Genomic DNA, 13,392 nt, shown 5'->3' on the forward strand with positions numbered 1-13,392 from the left:
TCTACACTTGTGTGAGGATAAGTTATATATTATATATTTTATGCCTGCAAGTAATTGGGGGTTCTTTGTAAGAATAATATATACATGTAGCAATCATTATCCTATGAAATATGAATGGGTTTGGCTTAACGCCGCTTTAACTCATGTAAATCGTGGCGTGTTAGATTCATGTGGTACATCTTCCCGAGGCAAGGGAGTTAACTGACTACAAAAGTCCAGTTTCCACCCTTGCCGAGCTTGGCATGAATTTCTAGGCTCGATCGCAACGCCTATTACGAGTTATGTCACTTCTATGTTCCTCCGAGGGCACAGGTGGCCCAGTCGTCTAAGGCGCCGCGATTCGCTGTGCAGAGTTGCGTCCCTTGGGCACGCCAGGAACCTATGATTGTGGGTTCGAATCCCGGTTCGAACCGATTGCGTTTCTAGGTTTGTCAGCATCATACCCGTGCACGTGGGTTTCACCGAAGTGATAAACGTCTGAGACCTGCATCACTTCTGGCTTTCCTCCCACATTAAGCTGACACGCCGTGATATAACTGGAATACTGTTAAAAGCCTGGGCCACCCGTGCCCCCTGGAATGCTATTGAGGTACATTTGGATCTAAATATTGGCCACTCGAAACGCCAAGATAAATCAATGTATGATCACCAGCCGTTATGCTAGTAGTGATGTAGGGTGATATTGCTGGAATATTGCTTTCAGTGGTTTAAAACCATACTCACTCACTACAGGTTCAGACAGCGGTTATTTCGCCATCCAACGTACCACGGGCCTACTGGCCGTGTATCGGGCGATGAACGCCGATGGTCCCAAGGGCATAAAGATGTTAGACAACATCACACTCGTGGTCACCGACAGTGGAGGGCTGACCACAACGGCTAACTTGTCCATCCGTATCACCAATGTTAATGACAACTCACCGAGCCTAGGGAAAGCATCTTTCTATGTCGGCATCAAGGAAAATTCGCCTAAAGGTAGGTGACATGCTGTGTAGGTGCTACTCGGGTGGAAGTATGTCGGTTGGCACACTGTACAGATGAGAAAGAAGTCCGGTTTGGAATGGCTTCTTGAAATTAGCAGATAATAACTACTACATTCGTCACCACTCGCCCCTTTCCGTAACCTGCAAGAAGACTCGCCCCCCTATCGATGAATGTTATGTGCAAAAATAGGACAAACCAATGAGAATGCGCGTATGATTCTTCGTGAAAGAATCCCTCAGAAATAATTTTTGATGTTACATATGTCTTGCATCTAATAATATACCAAAGACACATGTAAATGTGTTCAATCATTCTGTTTAGGGCACAAACCCCTAATTTACAATTTAGGACACAAACCATGATTTCAATACAGTTTAGGACGCAAACCCCCCCCCCCCCCCAAAGTTAACAGTTCAGATCACAAGCCACTACTTTACACTAAGTTTGAGATGGAGGGCTAGGTTATGATGTGGTTGTGTCCTGTGTTGTGCAGCTGGAGGGCAAGTTTAGGATGTGGATGGTGTCCTGTGTTGTGGAGATGGAGGGCTAGGTTAGGATGTAGATGGTGTCCTGTGTTGTGCAGCTGGAGGGCAAGTTTAGGATGTGGATGGTGTCCTGTGTTGTGTAGATGGAGGGCTAGGTTAGGATGTGGATGGTGTCCTGTGCTGTGGAGATGGAGGGCTAGGTTAGGATGTGGATGATGTCCTGTGTTGTGTAGATGGAGGGCTAGGTTAGGATGTGGATGGTGTCCTGTGTTGTGGAGATGGAGGGCTAGGTTAGGATGTGGTTGTGTCCTTTGTTGTGTAGCTGGAGGGCAAGTTTAGGATGTGGATGGTGTCCTGTGCTGTGGAGATGGAGGGGTAGGTTAGGATGTTGATGATCTCCTGTGTTGTGGAGCTGGAGGGCTAGGTTAGGATGTGGATGATGTCCTGTGTTGTGGAGCTGGAGGGCTAGGTAAGGATGTGGATGGTGTCCTGTGTTGTGGAGATGGAGGGCTAGGTTATGATGTAGATGGTGTCCTGTGTTGTGGAGATGGAGGGCTAGGTTAGGATGTGGATGATGTCCTGTGTTGTGGAGATGGAGGGCTAGGTTAGGATGTGGATGATGTCCTGTGTTGTGTAGCTGGAGGGCTAGGTTAGGATGTGGATGATGTCCTGTGTTGTGGAGATAGAGGGCTAGGTTAGGATGTGGATGATGTCCTGCGTTGTGGAGATGGAGGGCTAGGTTAGGATGTGGATAATGTCCTGTGTTGTGGAGATGGAGGGCTAGGTTAGGATGTGGATGGTGTCCTGTGTTGTGGAGATGGAGGGCTAGGTTAGGATGTGGATAATGTCCTGTGTTGTGGAGATAGAGGGCTAGGTTAGGATGTGGATGGTGTCCTGTGTTGTGGAGATAGAGGGCTAGGTTAGGATGTGGATGATGTCCTGTGTTGTGGAGATGGAGGGCTAGGTTAGGATGTGGATAATGTCCTGTGTTGTGGAGATGGAGGGCTAGGTTAGGATGTGGATGGTGTCCTGTGTTGTGGAGATGGAGGGCTAGGTTAGGATGTGGATAGTGTCCTGTGTTGTGGAGATGGAGGGCTAGGTTAGGATGTGGATTGTGTCCTGTGTTGTGGAGATGGAGGGCTAGGTTAGGATGTGGATGATGTCCTGTGTTGTGGAGATGGAGGGCTAGGTAAGGATGTGGATGGTGTCCTGTGTTGTGGAGATGGAGGGCTAGGTTAGGATGTGGATGATGTCCTGTGTTGTGGAGATAGAGGGCTAGGTTAGGATGTGGATGATGTCCTGCGTTGTGGAGATGGAGGGCTAGGTTAGGATGTGGATAATGTCCTGTGTTGTGGAGATAGAGGGCTAGGTTAGGATGTGGATGGTGTCCTGTGTTGTGGAGATGGAGGGCTAGGTTAGGATGTGGATAATGTCCTGTGTTGTGGAGATAGAGGGCTAGGTTAGGATGTGGATGGTGTCCTGTGTTGTGGAGATAGAGGGCTAGGTTAGGATGTGGATGATGTCCTGTGTTGTGGAGATGGAGGGCTAGGTTAGGATGTGGATAATGTCCTGTGTTGTGGAGATGGAGGGCTAGGTTAGGATGTGGATGGTGTCCTGTGTTGTGGAGATGGAGGGCTAGGTTAGGATGTGGATAGTGTCCTGTGTTGTGGAGATGGAGGGCTAGGTTAGGATGTGGATTGTGTCCTGTGTTGTGGAGATGGAGGGCTAGGTTAGGATGTGGATGATGTCCTGTGTTGTGGAGATGGAGGGCTAGGTAAGGATGTGGATGGTGTCCTGTGTTGTGGAGATGGAGGGCTAGGTTAGGATGTGGATTGTGTCCTGTGTTGTGGAGATGGAGGGCTAGGTTAGGATGTGGATGGTGTCCTGTGTTGTGGAGATGGAGGGCTAGGTTAGGATGTGGATGGTGTCCTGTGTTGTGGAGATGGAGGGCTAGGTGAGGATGTGGATGTTGTCCTATGTTGTGGAGATGGAGGGCTAGGTTAGGATGTGGATGGTGTCCTGTGTTGTGGAGATGGAGGGCTAGGTGAGGATGTGGATGTTGTCCTATGTTGTGGAGATGGAGGGCTAGGTTAGGATGTGGATGGTGTCCTGTGTTGTGGAGATGGAGGGCTAGGTTAGGATGTGGATGGTGTCCTGTGTTGTGGAGATGGAGGGCTAGGTGAGGATGTGGATGTTGTCCTATGTTGTGGAGATGGAGGGCTAGGTTAGGATGTGGATGGTGTCCTGTGTTGTGGAGATGGAGGGCTAGGTTAGGATATGGATGGTGTCCTTTGTTGTGGAGATGGAGGGCTAGGTTAGGATGTGGATGGTGTCCTGTGTTGTGGAGATGGAGGGCTAGGTTAGGATGTGGATGGTGTCCTGTGTTGTGGAGATGGAGGGCTAGGTGAGGATGTGGATGTTGTCCTATGTTGTGGAGATGGAGGGCTAGGTTAGGATGTGGATGGTGTCCTGTGTTGTGGAGCTGGAGGGCTAGGTGAGGATGTGGATGTTGTCCTATGTTGTGGAGATGGAGGGGTAGGTTAGGATGTGGATGATGTCCTGTGTTGTGGAGATGGAGTGGTAGGTTAGGATGTGGATTGTGTCCTGTGTTGTGGAGATGGAGTGGTAGGTTAGGATATGGATGGTGTCCTGTGTTGTGGAGATAGAGGGGTAGGTTAGGATGTAGATGGTGTCCTGTGTTGTGGAGATAGAGGGGTAGGTTAGGATGTGGATGGTGTCCTGTGTTGTGGAGATGGAGGGCTAGGTTAGGATGTGGATGGTGTCCTGTGTTGTGGAGATGGAGGGGTAGGTTAGGATGTGGATGATGTCCTGTGTTGTGGAGATGGAGGGCTAGGTTAGGATGTGGATGATGTCCTGTGTTGTGGAGATGGAGGGCTAGGTTAGGATGTGGATGGTGTCCTGTGTTGTGGAGATGGAGGGCTAGGTTAGGATGTGGATGGTGTCCTGTGTTGTGGAGATGGAGGGCTAGGTTATGATGTAGATGGTGTCCTGTGTTGTGGAGATGGAGGGCTAGGTTAGGATGTGGATGATGTCCTGTGTTGTGGAGATGGAGGGCTAGGTTAGGATGTGGATGGTGTCCTGTGTTGTGTAGCTGGAGTGGTAGGTTAGGATGTGGATGGTGTCCTGTGTTGTGGAGATGGAGGGCTAGGTTAGGATGTGGATGGTGTCCTGTGTTGTGTAGCTGGAGTGGTAGGTTAGGATGTGGATGGTGTCCTGTGTTGTGGAGATGGAGTGGTAGGTTAGGATGTGGATGGTGTCCTGTGTTGTGGAGATGGAGGGCTAGGTTAGGATGTGGATGGTGTCCTGTGTTGTGGAGCTGGAGGGCTAGGTTAGGATGTGGATGATGTCCTGTGTTGTGTAGCTGGAGGGCAAGTTTAGGATGTGGATGGTGTCCTGTGCTGTGGAGATGGAGGGGTAGGTTAGGATGTTGATGATCTCCTGTGTTGTGGAGATGGAGGGCTAGGTTATGATGTAGATGGTGTCCTGTGTTGTGGAGATGGAGGGCTAGGTTAGGATGTGGATGATGTCCTGTGTTGTGTAGCTGGAGGGCTAGGTAAGGATGTGGATGGTGTCCTGTGTTGTGGAGATGGAGGGCTAGGTTAGGATGTGGATTGTGTCCTGTGTTGTGGAGATGGAGGGCTAGGTTAGGATGTGGATGGTGTCCTGTGTTGTGGAGATGGAGGGCTAGGTTAGGATGTGGATAGTGTCCTGTGTTGTGGAGATGGAGGGCTAGGTTAGGATGTGGATGATGTCCTGTGTTGTGGAGATGGAGGGCTAGGTGAGGATGTGGATGGTGTCCTGTGTTGTGGAGATGGAGGGCTAGGTTAGGATGTGGATGGTGTCCTGTGTTGTGGAGATGGAGGGCTAGGTTAGGATGTGGATAGTGTCCTGTGTTGTGTAGCTGGAGGGCTAGGTTATGATGTAGATGGTGTCCTGTGTTGTGGAGATGGAGGGCTAGGTTAGGATGTGGATGATGTCCTGTGTTGTGGAGATGGAGGGCTAGGTTAGGATGTGGATGATGTCCTGTGTTGTGGAGCTGGAGGGCTAGGTTAGGATGTGGATGATGTCCTGTGTTGTGGAGCTGGAGGGGTAGGTTAGGATGTGGATGATGTCCTGCGTTGTGGAGATGGAGGGCTAGGTTAGGATGTGGATGGTGTCCTGTGTTGTGGAGATGGAGTGGTAGGTTAGGATGTGGATTGTGTCCTGTGTTGTGGAGATGGAGGGCTAGGTTAGGATGTGGATGATGTCCTGTGTTGTGGAGATGGAGGGCTAGGTTAGGATGTGGATGGTGTCCTGTGTTGTGGAGATGGAGTGGTAGGTTAGGATGTGGATTGTGTCCTGTGTTGTGGAGATGGAGGGCTAGGTTAGGATGTGGATGATGTCCTGTGTTGTGGAGATGGAGGGCTAGGTTAGGATGTGGATGGTGTCCTGTGTTGTGGAGATGGAGTGGTAGGTTAGGATGTGGATGATGTCCTGTGTTGTGGAGATGGAGGGCTAGGTTAGGATGTGGATGATGTCCTGTGTTGTGGAGATGGAGGGCTAGGTTAGGATGTGGATGGTGTCCTGTGTTGTGGAGATGGAGGGCTAGGTTAGGATGTGGATGGTGTCCTGTGTTGTGGAGATGGAGTGGTAGGTTAGGATGTGGATTGTGTCCTGTGTTGTGGAGATGGAGGGCTAGGTTAGGATGTGGATGATGTCCTGTGTTGTGGAGATGGAGGGCTAGGTTAGGATGTGGATTGTGTCCTGTGTTGTGGAGATGGAGGGCTAGGTTAGGATATGGATGGTGTCCTTTGTTGTGGAGATGGAGGGCTAGGTTAGGATGTGGATGATGTCCTGTGTTGTGGAGATGGAGTGGTAGGTTAGGATGTGGATTGTGTCCTGTGTTGTGGAGATGGAGTGGTAGGTTAGGATGTGGATGGTGTCCTGTGTTGTGGAGATGGAGTGGTAGGTTAGGATGTGGATTGTGTCCTGTGTTGTGGAGATGGAGTGGTAGGTTAGGATGTGGATTGTGTCCTGTGTTGTGGAGATGGAGTGGTAGGTTAGGATGTGGATGATGTCCTGTGTTGTGGAGATGGAGGGCTAGGTTAGGATGTGGATGATGTCCTGTGTTGTGGAGATGGAGGGCTAGGTTAGGATGTGGATGGTGTCCTGTGTTGTGGAGATGGAGGGCTAGGTTAGGATGTGGATGGTGTCCTGTGTTGTGGAGATGGAGTGGTAGGTTAGGATGTGGATTGTGTCCTGTGTTGTGGAGATGGAGGGCTAGGTTAGGATGTGGATGATGTCCTGTGTTGTGGAGATGGAGGGCTAGGTTAGGATGTGGATGATGTCCTGTGTTGTGGAGATGGAGTGGTAGGTTAGGATGTGGATTGTGTCCTGTGTTGTGGAGATGGAGGGCTAGGTTAGGATATGGATGGTGTCCTTTGTTGTGGAGATGGAGGGCTAGGTTAGGATGTGGATGATGTCCTGTGTTGTGGAGATGGAGTGGTAGGTTAGGATGTGGATTGTGTCCTGTGTTGTGGAGATGGAGTGGTAGGTTAGGATGTGGATGGTGTCCTGTGTTGTGGAGATGGAGTGGTAGGTTAGGATGTGGATTGTGTCCTGTGTTGTGGAGATGGAGTGGTAGGTTAGGATGTGGATTGTGTCCTGTGTTGTGGAGATGGAGTGGTAGGTTAGGATGTGGATTGTGTCCTGTGTTGTGGAGATGGAGGGCTAGGTTAGGATGTGGATGGTGTCCTGTGTTGTGGAGATGGAGTGGTAGGTTAGGATGTGGATGATGTCCTGTGTTGTGGAGATGGAGTGGTAGGTTAGGATGTGGATGGTGTCCTGTGTTGTGGAGATGGAGGGCTAGGTTAGGATATGGATGGTGTCCTGCGTTGTGGAGATGGAGGGCCAAGTGTAGGATGTGGATGATGTCCTGTGTTGTGGAGATGGAGGGCTAGGTTAGGATGTGGATGGTGTCCTGTGTTGTGGAGCTGGAGGGCTAGGTTAGGATGTGGATGGTGTCCTGTGTTGTGGAGATGGAGGGCTAGGTTAGGATGTGGATGGTTGCCTGTGTTGTGGAGCTGGAGGGCTAGGTTAGGATGTGGATGGTGTCCTGTGTTGTGGAGCTGGATTGCTTTTTTGGGGCACTTGCTATCATATTATTCCTGATGTGGTATTACACTCGTTCAGTCAATATTCCGTTTGTTCCAGGAAAAGTGTTTTTATTTATATCATATTGTCTAAAGCTGCAGTCAGAAATATAATGCATCTGTTTTTACCAATTGGGTCGATGGAAGAAATATTTAAAAAAAGAATTAAATTCAAAATAATAGATTTAAGTGCCATCTTAGTAGTAATGTCGAATGTCGGAAAGATAATACTATATGTTGTTTTTGAAAGGAGTACGTCACTTCCTATCTGGAGTTGCGGGTGAGAATTTGCCCCCAGAAACCTATGTACTAGGTGACTTAATGGATCGGATGGTCAGGCTCGGTGGCTTGGTTGCTTGTGTGGCATGGTGTCCCGGTAAACCCCCGCGTACATCGTTGCTCACAATGTCAGTCATTGGATTGTCTGGTCCCCACTCGATGTTGACGTTAAAAAACACAAACAAATCCTCTGTCTCACACCTCGTCAAAAACACATTTTAATTAAAAAGAACAGAATAACATCACATGATTCCAAATCTATTTCAGATACTGAGCTGTTATCGCTTAATGTGAGCGATGCCGACATTCCACACTCGAACATCTCAAACTTTAACATTGTATTCGGATCTGGTAATGAACTCGGAATATTTTCTGTCGATGGAAATGTCATCACAGTGAATGGAGAGCTGATCGACTGCGAGTCCACGACCAACACGAAGACGCAATACGTCCTCCCAATTCTAGTACAAGATTCTGACCCGTATGGGAGACCCAGGGTTGGTGGGTCGTTTCTATTTATAAACGTAAGTCTTAGTCTGCGACACTTCTTTCGGTAGAAGGATAATTACTTATCATTAGGGTCTCTACATACTGAAGAGCACGGGTGGTCCAGTGATTGCTATTTACTATGCAGAGTGGTGTCCCTTGCCTACTGAATATCAGCATTTCACATTGGATTGTCGGTCTGGACCAACCTGGCACTTTTGGTGATACTTTGTGTTATTACACATGTCATCTATTTCTAAAAGATTTAACTATAAATAACCAATCAAGTCAGGTGAGTAAATGAAAATGATTTTACGCCGCTTTTAGCAATATTCCAGAAATATCAAGGTAGAGGGGACACCAGATTGGGGCTTCACACCTTCTACTCTTGTGAGTGAGTGAGTGAGTGAGTGAGTGAGTGAGTTGGGTTTAACGCCGCTTTTAACAGTATTCCAGTTATATCACGGCGTATCAGTTTAATGTGGGAGGAAAGCCCGAAGTGATGCAGGTCTCGGACATTTACCAACGAGCACGGGTATTGTGCTGACAAACCTAGAAACATAATCGGGGCGAACCGGGATTCGAACCCACAATCATAGGTTTCTGGCGTGCCCAAGGGACGCAACTCTGCACAGCGAATCGCGGCGCCTTAGACGACTGGGCCACCCGTGCCCCCTGTCCCAGCTTGGGGTAGCTCTTCAGGCAGAATGGCGGGCAATACCAAGAGCAACCATACCCAAGTTAATCATTAGTATGCCATCAAGGTGTCGTGCATGTGTCGCCCAACATGGTGGACAGTATCACTATGGTGATCTACACGCCCGAAATTAATTTTGCAGACAGTCATCGTTATTACACCTCCACTGTCATTTCATCAGTTCCCATATTTTTTTGTCGCTGGTATAGTTTGAAAATAACCCACTACCATTAATGCTGTGGGATAATATAAATTTGTTTTGAAAATATAAATGTTTCAGAAAATATTGATAACGATAATTGTTCGCATGTTCAATGCGGGGTAGACTATGTCTTCGGCAACCTATGCTTACCGTAAAAGGCAACTATGCTTGTCTAAAGATTTTGTTTGCTTGTTGTTTAACGCCGCACTCAGCAATATTCCTCTTACGACAAGCATAGTCGTCTTTTACGACAAGCATGTACTGCTGAAGACCTATTCTAACCCGGATCTTCACGGGTCTTGTCTTAAGAGACGACTGACGGGATCGGGTGGTCAGGCTCGCTGACTTGCTTGATCCAATTGCGTGGATCAATGCTCATGATGTCAATCACTGGATTGTTTGGTCCGGCTTTAAGCAACAAATAAATCATGTCCTGAAAAAAAGTGTTGTGAAATAAGAAAGCCGTGGGACTCGTTTTGTTTTAAAAGTGACGGAAAACTTATTGTCATGTTATTTAGAAAGTATACCTTTCAGGTGATTCCAGTAAATGAGTTCACACCTTTCTGGCTCCTCCCGTTCAACAGCAGCGAGAAGATATACCTGAATAAGACATTACTGGACTCGGATGATATCGGTACCATTGTCACTAGTGTTGAAGCCACGGATGAAGATTGGGGGAATGATGGCATTGTCCAGTATGAAATACTGAGTGTCGTTGATGGTAAGATCAAGGCCATTTATGTTTTTGCATTAAGCTATCATACTAATCTCCTTCTATAAGAGGGGCGGTCGGGTAGCCTAGTGGTTAAAGCGTTCGCTCGTCACGCCGAAGACCCGGGTTCGATTCCCGACATGGGTACAATGTGTGTAGCCTATTTCTGGTGTCCCCCTGCCGTGATATTGCTTGAATATTGCTAAAAGCTGCGTAAAACCATATTCAATCAATCTTCTATTAGATGGTAATTTGCAGTTTGAAACGCAAAGGTTAACCCAGAAACATGTTCTTACAGAGATTGACCCGTGAAGATCCGGGGTAGAATAGGTCTTCAGCAACCCATGCTTGCCGTAAAAGGTAACTCTGCTTGTCGCAAAAGGCGACTGACGGGATCGGGTGGTCAGGCTCGCTGACTTGGTGTGATGCATGTCATCGATCCCAATTACGTGAATCGATGGTCAAAATGTCAATCACTGGATTGTCTGATCCAGACTCGATTATTTACAGACCGCCGTCATATAGATGGAATATTGCTGAGTACGGCGTTAAAGATAGTGTGTGTGAGTGAGTTTGTGTTGTGTGTGTGTGAGTGAGTGAGGGAGTGAGGGAGTTCGTCTGTGTGCGTGTGTTATCCAAAAAATCAACTCTCAATAAATACACACACACCCCCCCCCCCCCCCCCCCCCCCCCCCCCGAAAATCAAATGGTCAATCACGTGCACATAACAGTTATGGTATTAGTATTTCATTTTATTGTCAGATTCAGGCAATGATGCAAACGAGTTGTTCCGAATAAGTGCAAGAACAGGAACACTCCTTCTGGCCAACGTACTTCTCGGTGTTGCCAGTGGGACAACCTACAACATAACCTTCCAGGCTCGGGACAGAGGTGACCCCTTCAGATCAATACAGGGAGAAATGAAAGTGTATATTGAGTCCTCCAATAGACCCCCACGGTTCCTTCAGGACTTGTATCAGTTCGACATCTCCGAAGACAGTCCGCTCCACCAGCCGTTGCTCAACCTGACAGTGTATGATCTTGAAAATGCCAACTTGACATTTAACATCACGGATAACGGGAAGGAATTCTTCTCATTTGCTGGTGCGAATCTCGTGCTGGTCAGCAGGCTGGACTTCGAAGACAAGGACACTCACACGATAACAGTTCGGTATGTTGAATAAAGTGGAAGTAACGGCGAGGTGGTATTTTGTTCAATAATGTGTAAGTAACGTCGAGGTAGTATTTTGTTCAATAATGTGGAAGTAACAGCGAGGTGGTATTTTGTTCAATAATGTGGAAGTAACGGCGAGGTAGTGTTTTGTTCAATAATGTGTAAGTAACGGCGAGGTAGTGTTTTGTTCAATAATGTGTAAGTAACGGCGAGGTAGTATTTTGTTCAATAATGTGTAAGTAACGGCGAGGTAGTATTTTGTTCAATAATGTGGAAGTAACGGCGAGGTGGTATTTTGTTCAATTATGTTGAAGTAACGGCGAGGTAGTATTTTGTTCAATAATGTGTAAGTAACGTCGAGGTAGTATTTTGTTCAATAATGTGGAAGTAATGGCGAGGTAGTATTTTGTTCACAAATGTGGAAGTAACGGCGAGGTAGTATTTTGTTCACAAATGTGGAAGTAACGGCGAGGTAGTTTTTTGTTCAATAATGTGGAAGTAACGGCGAGGTAGTATTTTGTTCAATAATGTGGAATAACGGCGAGGTAGTATTTTGTTCAATAATGTGGAAGTAACGGCGAGGTAGTATTTTGTTCAATAATGTGGAAGTAACGGCAAGGTAGTATTTTGTTCACAAATGTGGAAGTAACGGCGAGGTGGTATTTTGTTCAATAATGTGTAAGTAACGGCGAGGTAGTTTTTTGTTCAATTATGTGGAAGTAACGGCGAGGTAGTATTTTGTTCAATAATGTGGAAGTAACGGCGAGGTAGTGTTTTGTTCAATTATGTGGAAGTAACGGTGAGGTAGTATTTTGTTCAATAATGTGGAAGTAACGGCGAGGTAGTGTTTTGTTCAATTATGTGGAAGTAACGGCGAGGTAGTATTTTGTTCAATTATGTGGAAGTAACGGCGAGGTAGTATTTTGTTCAATAATGTGGAAGTAACGTCGAGGTAGTATTTTGTTCAATAATGTGTAAGTAATGGCGAGGTAATATTATGTAAGTTGAATAACGTACAGTATCGGTAAATTAAAACTTTGTTGATTACTGTGTAAGTAAAGGTCAGATAATACTATGTTAAATTCTGTGGAAGTAACGGTAAGTAAATATTGTGGCAAATACTTTAGACGTAGCGGTAAGATAATACTATTTCGAAAACTTTTATGTAACGGTAAATTAATACTGTGTTGAATACTGTGGAAGTAGAGGTCATGTGATACTATGTTGAATACTGTGGAAGTTGCGGTCAGGTAATATTGCGTTGAATACTGTGGAAGTAGAGGTCAGGTAATACTATGTTGAATACTGTGGAAGTAGCGGTCAGGTAATAGTGTGTTGAAGACTGTGGAAGTAGCGGTCAGGTAATACATCTTGAATACTGTGGAAATAACGTGAGGTAATACTATATTGAATAAAGTAATACAGTAATACAGTAAGAGTAACGGTCTCATCACTTCGGGCTTTCGTTGACAACGGATGAATCTTACCGACTTTCATTCGTACAGACCCGGAATACAGAGTCTTTACACTTGTCTTGAGTGAAAAACAAGACAACGGATATTGAAGTAGGCAGTCATTTTGACATGGGGGCACGGGTGGCCCAGTCGTCCAAGGCGCCGCGATTCGCCACGCATAGCAATATCACAACTATATGACGGCGGTCTGTAAATAATCGAGTCTGGACCAGACAATCCAGTGATTGACATCATGAGCTTCGATCTACGCAATTGGGATACGATGACATTCATCAAACAAGTCATCAAATCTGACCCCCTGATCCCTTTAGTCGCTTCTTACGACAAGCATGAAGACCAATTATCACCCGGATCTTCAAGCGTTATAGCTCAATGTTAAGGAGTCGTGTTTTAGAGGGCATTGTTTTGAACATTTTTGTTTGTATATTGATGCACCTATCTGATGCCAGTGTTTTGTATAAAGTGTGTCCGACGGGGAGAAGTCTGATGACACAACACTGCTGATACGGGTACTGAATGTCTTTGATGAACCACCCCGCTTGTCCGGAACCAATGCCTCTCTCAACGAAGAGCTTCCTCACGGTTCTCTGACGGCAAAATTCTTTGTTGTTACTGATGGGGACATCGACGACAGGCATAATTATACATTAGAAGGTAATTGTTTTATTTTTGTTTTTTAACGCCGAAACTGTTGTTTTCCTGTCTTGTGTTTCTGTGGTAACAAACTTTGAGTAATTATATGTATT

At 46.6% G+C, this 13,392-nt stretch overlaps 1 protein-coding gene across 1 annotated transcript in view; it reads left to right on the plus strand.

Annotated features, from left to right (window-relative positions):
• The window catches only part of LOC124144897 (protein dachsous-like), a 105,113-nt gene that overhangs the window by 41,054 nt on the left and 50,667 nt on the right, over positions 1–13,392 (plus strand). The window contains exons 23-27 of the mRNA XM_048396705.1: positions 733–975; positions 8,168–8,397; positions 9,820–10,006; positions 10,760–11,168; positions 13,110–13,300. Of these exons, the coding sequence (XP_048252662.1) occupies positions 733–975; positions 8,168–8,397; positions 9,820–10,006; positions 10,760–11,168; positions 13,110–13,300 (1,260 nt within the window). The remainder of the gene's footprint in view (positions 1–732; positions 976–8,167; positions 8,398–9,819; positions 10,007–10,759; positions 11,169–13,109; positions 13,301–13,392) is intronic.

The sequence above is a fragment of the Haliotis rufescens genome, unplaced genomic scaffold (assembly GCF_023055435.1).
Source record: "Haliotis rufescens isolate VD_foot unplaced genomic scaffold, xgHalRufe1.0.p SCAF_16, whole genome shotgun sequence".
Taxonomy (NCBI): domain Eukaryota; kingdom Metazoa; phylum Mollusca; class Gastropoda; order Lepetellida; family Haliotidae; genus Haliotis; species Haliotis rufescens.